The sequence below is a fragment of the Mirounga angustirostris genome, unplaced genomic scaffold (assembly GCF_029215605.1).
Source record: "Mirounga angustirostris isolate CCGP_5_RB_7025 unplaced genomic scaffold, mMirAng1.0.hap1 SCAF_18, whole genome shotgun sequence".
Taxonomy (NCBI): domain Eukaryota; kingdom Metazoa; phylum Chordata; class Mammalia; order Carnivora; family Phocidae; genus Mirounga; species Mirounga angustirostris.
The window spans coordinates 216,533-231,917 of record NW_026991726.1 but is presented as its reverse complement, the minus strand read 5'-3'; the positions used below and the strand labels follow the sequence as shown (position 1 = coordinate 231,917).

The window sequence follows — 15,385 nt, the reverse complement described above, 5'->3', positions numbered from 1 at the left end:
ACTACCGATACTTTCTACAAGTATCATGCCAAATACTAAGAATATTCAACATGATCACTCCAATAGCTTTAAGGCTTTGTTACCAAAAAAGTGATTTGGTCCTTTACTTTAGAGAATTCTTTAACAAATGTTGAAACAGCAAAAGAAAGCATGAGATTAACTGTCACTCACAAGAATATTCGTTCAGTATACATACTTCAAAAAACTCAAATTCCTGAAAACTTCAAATAAATATTTTGTTGACTTTAGTTTCATGTTCTTGTTCAAAAAAAGAGAAAGTTTTCACAGGTCTGGATAATGAAATTGTCTTTCTCCTTGTTACTTTTCTTGGTCATTAAAATTGTTAATTGTATTCCAATTGTACTTTTATGTCTGAGGAACCAAAGAGATGCGTATGAATCAACCTACTCAAGATCAATTCTGGAATATAATATTGGTACAATATCAACTATTGCTGAAGCACTACACGTGGGAAAAGAATTTGAAGGTTTTTTTTTTTCAAGTTCCATCTTGTTTATTTAAACCTTTATAGAACAGGTAACCCTAAGTAAAGCCACTGAAGAAATCTGTCGAAAAACTTGGCTAAACATGCTTTCAATCAGCCATTGAATCTATTATGTTTATAGAGTGATTATATTATTTTCCCCAATACAGGACGCAATTTTGGACCTACATGTTAAGAACATTTTTGTTGGCATGCAACGACAAAAAAATGTTTAAGAGAATTAAAAATAACTTCTTTTTGCAGAACACTGAGATTACTTTCAAAGATGTAAGTGATCACAATCAGTAAGTTAATTAACTATGCAAATGTGTTATACATACATAGTGTTAAAGTCTTCTGCATGTGAGTTCAGGCCATCATCCAGCTAAGTTTCTTAGTCTATTCAAATGTTTTCCTAGGTGATAACAAGTGTTTTCACCAGACTAAAAGACAATATGAGTGACTACAATTCAGTTATAGGAACAAGCCCCTCGATTTAAGTTTATTTTTATCTATATGGCAATCTTTATTAGGCTGTCAGAACCTGAAGAATAAAAGTCATGTTCCACTCCCCTGCTTGTGTTCCCTCTCTCACTGTCTCTCTCTCTGTGAAATAAATCTTTAAAAAAAAAAAAAAAAAAAGAAGGGGCGCCTGGGTGGCTCAGTTGTTAAGCGTCTGCCTTCGGCTCAGGTCATGATCCCAGGGTCCTGGGATCGAGCCCCGCATCAGGCTCCCTGCTCAGCGGGAAGCCTGCTTCTCCCTCTCCCACTCCCCCTGCTTGTGTTCCCTCTCTCACTGTCTCTTTCTCTGTGAAATAAATAAATAAAATCTTTAAAAAAAAAAAAGTCATGTGCTCCATCAGCTAAAACCTTATATGTATTACAGTGCACTGGAGCTTAAACTGAGGGAATGCCACACATCAATGTTTGTATCCTAAAGGCACATGCACAGTCTTCTAACGAGGTAAGCACTAAGAACTGGTAGTGTATTCCCCAAATGCTTTCTCAGGATGCATAAAGCCATTCTGTTTAAAGCAAAACAAGACTAAACACAGTAAATAAGTTTGGGAAACATTGGGTAAAGCAAAATTTTAATGTTTCAACAATTCATCATTGTGGGATTTCCCAGAGCCTCTAATTTTCTAACATGCCCGTATTTTATTATCACTGAACCGGACCATCACTTAGAAATCACAGTTTTCTACTCTGGTATCATTACTACTGTTTCAGGCAGATACTATCATGTTTGTCAGTGAAGTTTGATCTATACATATGGGCCCTCATACTTACCCTTTGTTCATTTTTTTCTCCTACCTACCTTAACTACAACATAGAAATAGGCAGAATTCTAAATATTTCTGTAACTGATCTCATTACCATTTCTTCTCTTACACATAGCCCCATTATCCACTTTTAGGCTGAACATCCATCACAAACACTGTCCCCCTCTAATTCATTTTTTCATGCCATGTTTAGAATTAACCTTCAAATAGCCATGATGTATTCTTGTTCTCCAGGTGATAATTATATAAACATTCAATCTACTGTTGAGAGCAGTACTCTAAGTAAGAATCACCTTTAGATGGCAGAAGAGAAAGCTAGAAGGGTCTGGACCCCTGTCGGCACTGTAGAGCTGCTATACCTGAACTGGGGACCTGCAGACTTCTTCCACGTGGCATAAAAATAAGTAGGATAGGATTTATTCAGTTTTAAGTTGTTATTACTAGCAGCCAAATGCAATCCTTAACTCATACACTTGTTCACAGGGACACTTCTGCCAACATTTGAATAAACAGTCAACAGTCTAAGAACAAGAGAGCACCCAATGCTAGCTGCCTCTTTGTTTATAACTCTCTAACTTGTGTTTTGAAATTTCCTACTTAAAATGTCTATGCTAATGACTTGATAATTGTGTATGACTTCTCAATGAAGTGTGAAGTGCTCGCAAAGCAAATTTACAAATGTCAAGTATAATTTGAGAATTATTGTCTTTTTTCTCTAAGATGCAATTTTGTATGGTGATGTTTTTATAAGCTAAAAGCATAACCAAACATATGGAGGAACTAATGACAGCCCTTCTGGAAAGGTTATGAGATAGAAAATGTTCAGTTGCAAAAACTCAATGACCTGTACCCAAGTCTCTTTCAATATGGCAGCCAGAGAGAGAGCAGGTAGACAGTATAGGAGAATGACTTCTTCATTTCCTCTTAGGAACTCTTTTCTGAATATAAGCCTCACTTTTAAATTCAATAAACCAAGAAGACAGGAGCAGGTGAAAAGGAAAAAAATGGAGGATCTGACCTTATTTTAAAAAATGCCTTCTGTGGGAGAAAAACCAATTATCATTATCAGCCAATGAATGTTTTCCATTTTAAGCCCAGCTCAACCTCAACAGATGCCAAATACATTTGCCACAAGAAAACTGAGAAGATATTCAAGATGCTACCATGAATATATTTTCAAGGATTCAAGTCAACTAATGAAACCTCAAGAATTTGTTTTTCAAATATCTAGAAAGGCAGTCAAAATACTATAACTAAAATTTTAATTAACACTTATAATGATTAGTGATATCAGTTGTGGATCAATCTGTAATGTTGACTTTATATGTTGTATACACTTTTAACATATGGGAGAGAGCATTTATTAAAAAAAGAGGTTCACTTCTTAAATCTGTATTATAAGAAAATCAGAGCACACTTTAACAATTTTAAAATATTATTGAAGTACACCATTTTTGATAGGAAAAAAATCTGGAAGAAATAATAACTAAGCCATAATGAAATAATAGTCAAAACTCCTTCCCCAACATAGGAATCTCCTCTACAATGATCCTAATGAATGGTTACCCAAACTAGGGCATGATGATGGAAATCTCACTATCACAAAAGGTAAGCCTTTTGATTATTGGGAAGCACTATTTACAAAGTCTCCTGCTGTTCTGAGCTAAAGCCTGTACTCACTGTTTCCAATCCTGCAATGTGAAAATAACTGAGCTTCCCCTCCCTCACTCATCTCACAGACCTTCTAAGAGTTGAAGATGGTTTTGATATCAATACCCAAGCCAACCCTTCTCATCCCAATTCCTTATATCATCTATATATGTCAAAGTTTCTAGGTTCTTCTACTTCCTGGCTAAACTCTAGGCTGAGAACAACTGGATATGAAATAGGATGAAATTAAACTGCTATACAATCAAGTATGGCTCTTTATCTCCTTGGATTATAGCTATGATTTATTTGATACCAAATCCCTGGTCAACAAGGTAACCCCAATTACCACATTATACTTGGGAGAAAACAGAATCAGCTTTATAATAATGTTTTACTACTCCATTTGCAGAAATGCACTGCAATAAAAAGTTAGGACAGCTAGTACATTCTCAATACAATTCTTGAAAAATGCTTTGAATATTGATGTTGTTTTTCTATAGCAATACTTATAAGGGATGTCATTATTGATATGGTCTGATGTACATTAACAATTTCATCAAAGATATAAGCCTGTGACCCAAAATTAAAAAAAAAATTGTTTTATAATCACTTTTTAATAATTATATTACCTGGTACCATAATCCACAACCACCCAATCTTTTGCAGTTCCTGTGATAGCATCATGATGTTGAAACAGTCCCAAATTTCTTCTGGCTTCTGTCAGTGCCATGTAATGGGATGATGAAAGAAATTTACTTATCTTGTATTTCTGAGCTTGTTTCAGGGCGAAACAGTAAAGAATTTCAGCAGCCCTAATTGTATAAAACAGTCATTAATTCTTATTTCAAAACAAACATTTACTATTTAAAATATGTGGTACTGATACAATTTTTAAATGCATTTTTTAAAAAATCCACATTTCAAAGTCAAACAGAGAAAGACATGTATCATATGATCTCACTGATATGAGGAATTCTTAATCGCAGGAAACAAACTGAGTGTTGTTGGAGTGGGGGTTGGGGTGGGAGGGATGGGGGGACTGGGTGATAGACACTGGGGAGGGTATGTGCTCTGGTAAGCGCTGTGAATTGTGCAAGACTGTTGAATCTCAGATCTGTACCTCTGAAACAAATAATGCAATATATGTTAAGGAAAAAAAAAGAAGAAGAAGAAGGTAGCGGGAGGGGAAGAATGAAGCGGGGGAAATAGGAGGGGTAGACGAACCATGAGAGACGATGGACTCTGAAAAACAAACAGGGTTCTAGAGGGGAGGGGGGTGGGAGGATGGGTTAGCCTGGTGGTGGGTATTGAGGAGGGCACATTCTGCATGGAGCACTGGGTGTTATGCACAAACAATGAATCATGGAACACTTCATCTAAAACTAATGTTGTAATGTATGGGGATTAACATAAGAATAAAAAAAAGAAAAAAAAAATCCACATTTCAGCACAATTGATAAAAAAGATATTGATAATAAACATTCCTATAAAACCATCTAGGTATCCATCTAATATATCTAGATTATCAATCATCAGAGAACATCATGTCTAAATTGATATAAAGGGCGCTTGTTCTAGATGGTCCTGGAAAGAAGCCAGTACCCACTGGCAGCGAGACAGGTATACTTATGTATAACATAGTGAAAAAAAAAAAAAAAAGCTCGAAACAGCAGTAAAAAGTGGATAATGGTTGCTGCCCTTTCTTTTCTCCAAGATCAGCCCAGACACATACCAGGAACTTCATCACCAGAAAGCCATTCACTCTCACATACATACATTAAAGGAGAGACGGTGCAGAAATGGTCACATGAGTGGGAGACTAACAGTGAAGGAGAGGCAGAAAGCGATGGCCTGACAGCTCAGTGACAACAGCTAGTCTCTGTGCTGAATGAGAACATTCGACAACTAGAGGGAAAGTAACAATATAAACTGAAAGGTGATAAAACATATGCTGTCGCTTCTCGTTTATTTTAAAGAAAAAACACTTGGGCTTACGAGTAGTTTTTGAGCAAGAATATGGGGACTTATCATTTTCATGCTTTATTTTTTTCATCAGAGGATATGGTTCAAGACAGGTTTCGAAAAAGTTCTTTAAAAAAGAGATATGGCTTGGGGTGCCTGGGTGGCTCAGTCGTTAAGCGTCTGCCCTCAGCTGAGGTCATGGTCCCAGGATCCTGGGATCGAGCCCCACATGGGGCTCCCTGCTCAGCGAGAAGCCTGCTTCTCCCTCCCCCACTCCCCCTGCTGTGTTCCCTCTCTCTCTGTGTCTCTCTCTGTCAAATAAATAAATAAAATCTTTAAAAATAAATAAATAAAATCTTAAAAAAAAAAAAGAGATGGCTTGATGAAGTAAAAAGTTTAAGAAGGTTCTTTATGCCAAACATATTAAGAAGGATGGAGAGAAAACCAAGGCAGCTTGAAAATGTATCACAATATAAGGAAAAGGATAAATTTAAAGTACTCAAAAAAAAAAAAGAATTGTTTTAAATTTTGAAATAATTAGAAGATACTAAATAATCTCTGCCTTTAAATTCTAATCTTTCTAAAATTCATGGCAGGAGAAACACTAAGTTTGAATTAAAGAAATTGTGTATATATGTTCATCTATACCCATAGCACATATTCCTGGCTTTGCAAAGAGTACCTATACATATAGATATCCCAAAATGTAAAAAGGGGGTTTAAAAAATATTTTCTTCTTTATACTCTTCTATCCTATCCAAATGTTTTACAAATGAGCATCAAGATGAAATATCTATAATCAGACAATAAACTTATTTTCAAGTAAGTTGATTACATTTTGAAATTTGTCATTATTATATGGTTTTTTGTCATTTTATTTTAAAGCAGAATTTTCAAAATATATTATTACTCACACTAAGTACTTCACCTTAAATATGTTCAATAAATTAAAATTGAATCAATATTTGTAACTCTTTGTCACTAAAAAATAGTTGACACTTTTAAAAAAGTGCAGTAGTCCAAAAGAATCTCTACATTACTTAGTACTTTCTCTGTTTTTATCATAGGTAGTTTAGAGTAACATAATAGAGAATTAATATTCTATTGGGCAAGAATGCATCAATCTCTCTAATATAGAAATACTATTTTATTACAAATACAGGAATATGTATCCATCTGGCACATTTGTGAATATCCCAAAAAAAAGGCAAAGATCAGGCTTTTGAAATAATGCTGACAGCATGAAACAGTAAAAATAAAAAAAAAACACACTACTATACCAAAGTACAACTCTGGGAGAAATTCATGATCTTTATAAAAGGGCTTTCCAAAATGTACTATTTCTACCAGTACGGAGAAGAAGGTAGATATAACATGACTTTTTATTTTTAATACTGAGATTCATCATGAAAATTAATCATCATGAATTCATGATCTGAACTAAGCTGAAAGTGAACTCATCACGAAAATGAATTAAGCTCCCACGCTACACACACATAGAGAGAGCCCCAGGAGTCCCCAGGGTGGTTCATCCTTACCAAAAAGCAACAGGACCCACAAAGATAGCTACTAGCCACGTGTGATTATTTATTTACATTTAAATCAACTCAAATTAAAGGAAATTAAGAGTTCACTTCCTCAGCCACACTGGTCACATTTCAAGTGCTCAACAGTTACATGTGGCAAGTGGCCATACTAAACAGTGCAGAAAACAGAAACAGAAGATTTCTACCACTGCAGAAAGTTCTGTTGGACAGTGACTGAAAGTTCTACTGGACAACGCTGGTTAGAGCGTTTTTGTTTTCTCCTGACTTTTCTGCTTTCTCCCTGTCACTATGCTTTTTCAGCCAATCACTCTGCCGCCATCAGTTCTCATCTCTTTCAAGTTTTGCTCTTCTAAGCAGAGAATCACACCTATAGAACTATGTTTCAATAAATAAGAACTGAGGTGGAGCCTCTGAAGTTCTCCCACATATAAAATGCATTAGTTTTAGATTGTGTACTTTGAGGCCCACATTTTAGCCACAGAGAGGCCCTGTTTGTTCCTTGTGACCCTTGCTTGTTTCCAGCAATTTAGTCTGTCTGGCTACTGACCTGCAGACACACATAACAATGCCACTGGATATTATCACGGTGTGCAAACAATACCAGTAATTAATTAGAAACATATAAAACATAAGATACAAGAGAAAGTCTAATCAGATAAACTGCTTTTTTCAGAACAAAAGCCCATATAATAATCTGATTATGCACTAGAGACATAGCTCTGATTGCATTAAAATTTCACAATTACATTAAACACATCCCAATACTGCATACATGTTGTATATTATGCAAAACTCTATGCTATGCTATGTGCTATGATCACATAAAAAAGGTGAATAATTAATGTAGCTTTCTAAACGTAAATTTTGTACCTTAGATGGGATTCCAATATCCTATCCATTCGTTTGTAGAAGGGTCTGGATGTAAAGTAGCCGCTCCAGTAATGATCGTCTCGGTCAGCATAAGTGAAAAAATCTCCACTTAGAACAGGGGACATGGATTGGCTATTCTTTCTAATGGTTACATCTTCTTTATCCAGTGCATCAAAATAATCTGATAAAGTCCCAAACTGTATCTAATAAAAAAAAAAGTGACACTTATTCATCTCTACCTTAAAATTACTTCTAGCACTAAAAGGAAAAGTTAACAGTAAATATTTAAGATGCGCTTTCCAGTTAAGATGAAATTCTAGCTCAGATTTTACAAAACTCAAAAGCAGGGGGAAAAATATACAGTAGCTCTTTCACTTGCATCAGGTCCCAAATTAAACTAAAATAAAACTTACACCCCTAAGGGGTTAGAAGAACTACTGAGATATACAAATCTGTGGATCTGAAAACACCTTACCAATCTCCAGAATTTCAAAGTGTGCAAGGGTCAGGGAATAGAATAATTCAGAGATGAATAAAAGATGGGAGGAAGCAGCAAAAATAAAACATTTACATACAGTTTGGTTAACCATTAAGTATTTTCATATGTCATATGCACATACACACCCCTGGCCTCCCCATCCCCCTTGCTTGAGCTCTCATAAGGGAGACTTTAAGAACAGCAGGTCATTAAAAAAATGGACTTTCTCTACCAGCAGGTAACATTGAATAGAAGTAAAACACAAAGAGTGACAAGAACTGCAAGGTTGACTGCTCAAATGAAAAGGTCTTTTGACTAATGATTTAAATTAACAGAACATAAATCCATTTTTATGAGCCCAAGCTATTCCATAAATCAAAGGAAAAAAGAAGTATTATACCACACCATGTAAACAGATATTAAAAGGCAGTGTTTTTAGAGATAAACAGAGAATTTAACAGGGAATGTATTTCTTTGAATATTAAGATGCTATTTTTGTTGTTTCCTACCACACACAGATACACACACACACACACACACAGATACTAAAAGCTACTTTAATTCAATGTGGCAGAAAAATAATTAAGAGCAGTTAAAAACAGGGGTGCCTGGGTGGCTCAGTCATTAAGCATCTGCCTTTGGCTCAGGTCATGGTCCCAGGGTCCTGGGATCAAGCCCCACATCGGGCTCCCTGCTCTGCAGGAAGCCTGCTTCTCCCTCTCCCACTCCCCCTTCTTGTGTTCTCTCTCTAGCTGTGTCTCTGTCAAATAAATAAAATCTTAAGAAAAAAAAAAAAAGAGTAGTTAAAAACAGTGAGTAGCACTCTAGAAGAGTGGTTAAGAACAGCACAGAACCTGGATCCAGATAGCATTGGTTTGAATTCCATCTCTACCATTTACCTAACAATGTGGTTTTGAGCATATTTATATATTGTCTCTGTGTCTGTGTTACAGCTAATAGGGTTCTAAGTAAAATGCTTAGAAACACAACTGGGAATAATGGTCTAAGTTTTAGCTATCATTTTTCTATTGCAAAGGCAAAATTTCAGCTGGAAACATGATGATATTAGTAAGACAAATAGAAGTTATCATGTACCTGTGACACAATAAATTTTATAACAGCAAAATAGATAATTATTTCTAAATCCTTATGTTTACATCACAGAAAAGCAATTTTCAACAATATTACCTTGTCTTATCTTGGCTTCACCAAATACAATGTATCTTGGGCAAGTTAATATATTTGTGCCTCAGTTTCCTCATCTCTAATGGGGATAATTATAGTACCTACCAGAAAATGTTCAGAGAATTAAATAAGTTAACTAAAGTGAAGCACTTTAAAAAGTTAATAGCAGGGGTGCCTGGATGGCCCAGTTGGTTAAGCACCTGACTCTTGGTTCCAGCTCAGGTCATGATCTCGGGGTCATAAGATCGAGCCCCACATTGGGCTCTGTGCTGGGCATGGAGCCTGCTTAAGATTCTCTCTCTCCCTTTCCCCATCCCCACGCCCCCGCACCCCCAAAGTGCATGCTCTCTCTCTAAAAGAAAACGTTAATAGCAAATAGTAAGTACTCAAAAATTAAGTGTTATTTATTACTCACTTAACACATTCTAAGAAGCAGAATATAAGTGTGTGTGTGTATAACCATGAGGGTCACAAATGCAAAGAAATACAGCATTAACTTCAGGCCCAATAGTACAGACAAGCTCAGGGAAGTATACTGATAAAAGTAAAAAATTTTCAACAATCTAAATTTCTGACTCACTTTCTCATCTATATAAAAAGGGATTTCTATGAGATAACAAAAATTCCCTTCATTTTCAGATTTTAGGGAACTGTGGCATGCTACAGAGTTAATATTAACAACAAAGTATACCCTTTTAGAATATTGTAACTAATTTTTGGTATTAGCCAAGATGAAAGTATTTCCTTCTTGGCAATTGCCCCAGGCAAAGTTCATTTAAGTAGCCTGGTGAGCATTCTCACAAATTTAATTCAATCTCAAAGGACTGATATATAATCCTGTATCTATCCTAGAGTAGTTTCAAAAGAAATTATTTAAGAGTGAATTTTTCTATAGTCTCTTGGTAGCTCAAAGTACGTATTCCAAATAACCAAAAAAAAAAGTAGATGTTTTTTACTTCAAAAGGCAACAAATTATATCTTTAACATAACCTTAATCTTAAACATAATCAAACTCCTCTATCAGAGCAACATATGAGAAAAATACATAAATTGTTAAATAAGTGATGACCAATGGGAAACTGACTGGCTTGGTTGGTACAATGTCAATTTTTAGCCATCTAAATTCAATTGCTTACTTGGGTTTTTCCTTTCATTAAAAGAAAATAATAAACTGAAGCTTCTGGCTTGGACAAAATAACTTCAAACATCCTACAGAGAACAGATACTAGATAAACCACAGAGAGAAAAAAAGCTTTTGTTTGAAGGTATCTAAGGACAATCAAAGCAGCCAACACTTGAGTGACAAAAATTCCAGAAAGAAAGGAAATGCATGAAGGTTACTGGGTACAAGGTTAGAATGCAAAAGTCAACTGTATTTTTATACATGGAATATACCACATTCATGGATGGCCTAATATTTGTAAAGAAGTTAACGGTACTCAAATTGATCTATAGGTTCAATGCAATGCCAATCAAAATTCCAACTTTTTTTGGTAGAAATTTAAAAATTGATCTTAAACCTATACAGAACTATAAAGAAAACCAATGCAATCTTGAGAAGGAAAACAAAATTAGAAGACTTATGCTATCAGAAATTAAGATCCATTCTAAAACTATAGTAATTAAGACAGTCCGAGACTAAATAGACAAAATTGAATAGAGTCTATACAAGAGCCACACAAATAGTTTCACTCAAAATTAATGAAAAAGATGATGCTGCAGTAAAGTGGGCACACTGGTCTTTTCAATAAATGGTGGTAGATACCCATATGGGCAAAAATGCACCTCGATCCCTGTCTTCATACAATTCACAAAAAAATCAATTCCAAACAGATTACAGACCTAAATATTGAAGGTAAAACAATAAAGCTTCTGGAGGACAGCTTCATAGGAAGCGTATTTTCATAATTATGGGGTATAAACAAAAATTTCTTAAGCAGAACATGACATGGAAAGGAAAATACTATTATATTAGATTTAATTAAAACAAAGAATTTCTGTTTATCAAAAGACAGCATTAAGAAAGAAATTAAAAAACAGGCTCACATAGTGGGAGACAATATTTGTATAACTTTTATCTGAAGGAAGACTCAAACCAAAATATATAAAAGAGTTATAAATGGTACAAAATAAACAGACAACCCAATTTAAGGAAAAGTCATCAAAAGATTTAAATAGTCACTTCACAAAAGAGGATACCTAAATGGCAATAAACTTATGAAAAGAGGTTCAATTCATTAACTACCAGGGAAATATAAAATAAAACCATCATATCGATCATAAAAATTAAAAATGAAAAAAAAATCCTAACAAAAAATCTGAGTAAGGAAGTACAGCAACTGAAATTGTCATACAATGCAACGACTAGTGCATCTATTTTGGGATACCATTTGGCAATATCTACTGAAGTTGAACATGTGCATACCCATGACCAAAAATTTCTATCCCATTTTATACCCACATAAATTCACATACATGTATATAAAAACATGCACAAAATATTCAAAATGGCTTTATTTGTAATACACAAAAACTGGAAACAACCCAAATGTCCATCAATAATACAATGGACAAATTGTGATGTATTTATCAAATGGATATTAAAGATAATATACAGTATTAAAATTGAATATACTGTGGGGCGCCTGGATGGCTCAGTTGGTTAAGAAATCCAACTCTTGATTTTGGTTCAGGTCATGATCTCAGGGTCATGAGAATGAGCTTCACATTGGGCTCCGCACTCAGTACAGAGTCTGCTTGAGAGTCTCTCTCTCCCCTCCCCCTGCCCCCCCCCCCCCGCTCATTCAAATCATTGCCAAATCTTACAAAAGTAACCTTATTTTCCCTTCTATCATCATGGTTAGTGTTTTTTCTTTTGAAATGATACAAGAAGGAAATCTTAAGTATGTGACCCTGAGACCATGACCTGAACCAAAATCAAGAGTTGGATGCTTTTTAAAGTGACTTTACAAATTGCCCTACTGGGCAAAGAAGGAAATAGGTAAAATACAAAAATCAGTACTTTAATTCTTTAGAATGAGTGGTAGATCCTTTTATGGATCTCAAAACCATTCACTAGGAAGATGTACTTAGGGATAAAATACCCATCTGCATATGCCATCCCCTAAGTAAATGTTTGTGTATCAGCTTCATCTTTGAGGAGATTATAGAGATGATTTAAACATAGACCTAAAGTTCATAATTTGGTAGAAATTCAGTTGTAAGTATCTTGAATACACCTGGCATTTTATTTAAGTTTATTTAACTATTTAATATTATTTACATTTACTTAATAAACTTGAATTCTCCCTACATAAAATGTGACCTATCATCAGCTTTCTAATTTCCTAAACAGTAACATCTCTTCCTTTCTGTAGTATTTCCACAAATATTCTACTGTCTCATAGGTTAGTATGTGAATATAATAAACACATTGGGTAATTTTCTCATATAGGGTCTAATATAGGACTCTTGTTTGAATCCTGACTCATGAAACATATGCTTTAAAAAAAATGCCTGTATGTGATCAGGAAAATCTGAATCTATCTGGATATATGATAATATTGAATTATTGTTAATTTTTTAGATATAATAGTGGCATTATGATTGTATTTTTAAACAGAGTCCTTATCATTTAGATACATAATGAAATGGTTACAGATGAAACTACATGACTACTATTTCCTCCAAAATAATCCCTGGGAGAGGGTGAGAGAGGACAGTGAGGCACAGCTGAAGTGAGAGTGACCTCGAGTTGATCAATGTGGTAGCTGAGCTATGGATATGGGGAGGCAGGGGTCAGGGGAAGGGTACTTAAGTTGTTCTCAAAACTTTAGGGTACATTCAAAATTTTCCAAAAGGGGAAAAAAAAAAGAGAGAAAGAACTACAGGTAAATGATTAATTTTGGAAGTCTTCTCAACTAAGAAAGATGCTAGTGTATTCTCTGGACACAAGACATTAATTTGCAAAATTCATGACACGTTCATCTGCATTGCCCGTCACATTACTAAAATCACAAGGATGCAGCCGTCAGAGAAACAAACTTTTGATGCTGGTAGAAAAACAGGACATCACTGAAAACTGAAGATCACAACTTAGTAGGTGCATATTTACAACTACATAAAAGTAAAGTCTCTTTAATGCTGTAGGAATGGGGGGAAAGGGACAACTTCAGAAATGCAACTATAGTACTAGATAATTTTCCTCTTTAAGAACTACACTCTTACATACAAACTACATATTCTAGGAAATATTGGGATGTGGGACAAAGAAACTAAGGCTGTTGTGTTTTAGCCTCATTTAATAATGAAGGCTCAACTTCAAATACAGTATCATAATTAAATATTTTCAAATTACCTTAACATTATACTCAGGATGAGAATTCATATAATCAAAAAGCAGCTGATAATTCTTATACTGATGATCCCATTCTATGCGTTCACAGTAGCGAAAATCATCTCCTAGTGGGGCCAGGACAACTGTAGTACGGAAGAGCTTTGACTTCTTTCGGTACTGATCTAGAAGCATCTCAGCCCTACAAAAGAAAAAGGAAAATAAGAACAGTACTAAGAAAAGGACAATGGGGCAACTCATTAAAAAGTGTATTATGTTAAAAGAAATTGTTGTATACTTTACCTGTATTCTAGGTTAGTATGATTTATAAGGCAGATTTTTTAAAACTACTATACTAATTTTCATTATCCACTTAAAATATTCATAAATTTTGGGGTGCCTGGGTGGCGCAGTTGGTTGAGCATCCAGGCTTTTGGTTTTGGCTCAGTCATGGTCTCTAAGTCATGAAATCAAGCCCCACATTAGGTCCTGTGCTCAGCGCAGAGTCTGCTTGGGATTCTTTCTCGCTCTCCTTCTGCCCCTCCCCTCTGCTCTTTCTCTCTAAAATGGATAAATAAATCTTCTAAAAAATATATTCATAAATTCTTACCAGAGAGAAAAACCCACAGGTTTCCAATGGATTATCCTTAGAGAAATAAAGTCACATACCAACTTTGACATAAAATTACTGGGAACATCAATGGCCTCCTGAAGCCCGGCCATAGACACTGGATCCCAGATTGCCTGTATTTTAAAATAATTTAGTCCAAGAAGACAATAAGGATTTCTTATCTATATAAACTTTGAAGTTGGCTTTGACTCAAGATGCCTTTCTCTAATTTGATCTAAACTTGCCTGATTACACATAAAAAAATTAATAGTTTGAATGAAACCAATTATAGAACCTGATTTCCTCTTCAAACAGAAGAAAAACAACTCACTTAACACCTGCCATCAATAAACTGGATATCTGTCAGTGTCCTTCTCAGGGCTGATCAACAGATAAAGTTTTGGAGATCAAATAGCTTTTTTGATTTCTACCTTCCTCAGATCTAACCCATGAGTCCAAAGGTCAGCTAAATACTAAATGTGCTGATGTGTTTTTATATTTCATATTATTCTAGTATTCTGCAGAAAACCTTTGGGGTTGAACTGCTGAATGCTGAACCGGGGTACCATTTGAGGAAGTCTAGGAATACAAAGTATTTAAGAGGAATGGCTTATAAAAATGAAATTAAATAAGCGGATGAAGAACTCAGAGTAGTTCTCTATGTTTGTAATGCCAAGCTTAAGAAATCAGTGATAAATGACTAATGTGCTTTTTACCCAGTATTCCAATTTTCATTTCTAGGGTTATCGAGAAGTTCCAATTCACAATATAAAAACTTACGAAAGAAACTCAAAGACCATCAATAATGGAACGAAGTATTTTATAGAATTAAAAACATTTAACTAAATTTAGAAATTCACATGATCTTTTTATACTGATAGTCTCTGAAACTGCTTTGCAAATATTAAATTATTAGCAAAATTCAATAACTTGGTGAGTAAAATATAACCATAATGTTCTTACATAACATAGTTTTCTGAGAT

At 34.8% G+C, this 15,385-nt stretch overlaps 1 protein-coding gene across 1 annotated transcript in view; it reads right to left on the bottom strand.

The window, feature by feature from the left end:
• The window catches only part of LOC135363099 (alpha-mannosidase 2-like), a 143,445-nt gene that overhangs the window by 74,554 nt on the left and 53,506 nt on the right, over positions 1 to 15,385 (bottom strand). The window contains exons 8-10 of the mRNA XM_064583784.1: positions 13,817 to 13,994; positions 7,797 to 7,999; positions 4,047 to 4,229 (exon numbers count right to left, since the gene is read on the bottom strand). Coding sequence (XP_064439854.1) covers positions 4,047 to 4,229; positions 7,797 to 7,999; positions 13,817 to 13,994 — 564 coding nt within the window. The remainder of the gene's footprint in view (positions 1 to 4,046; positions 4,230 to 7,796; positions 8,000 to 13,816; positions 13,995 to 15,385) is intronic.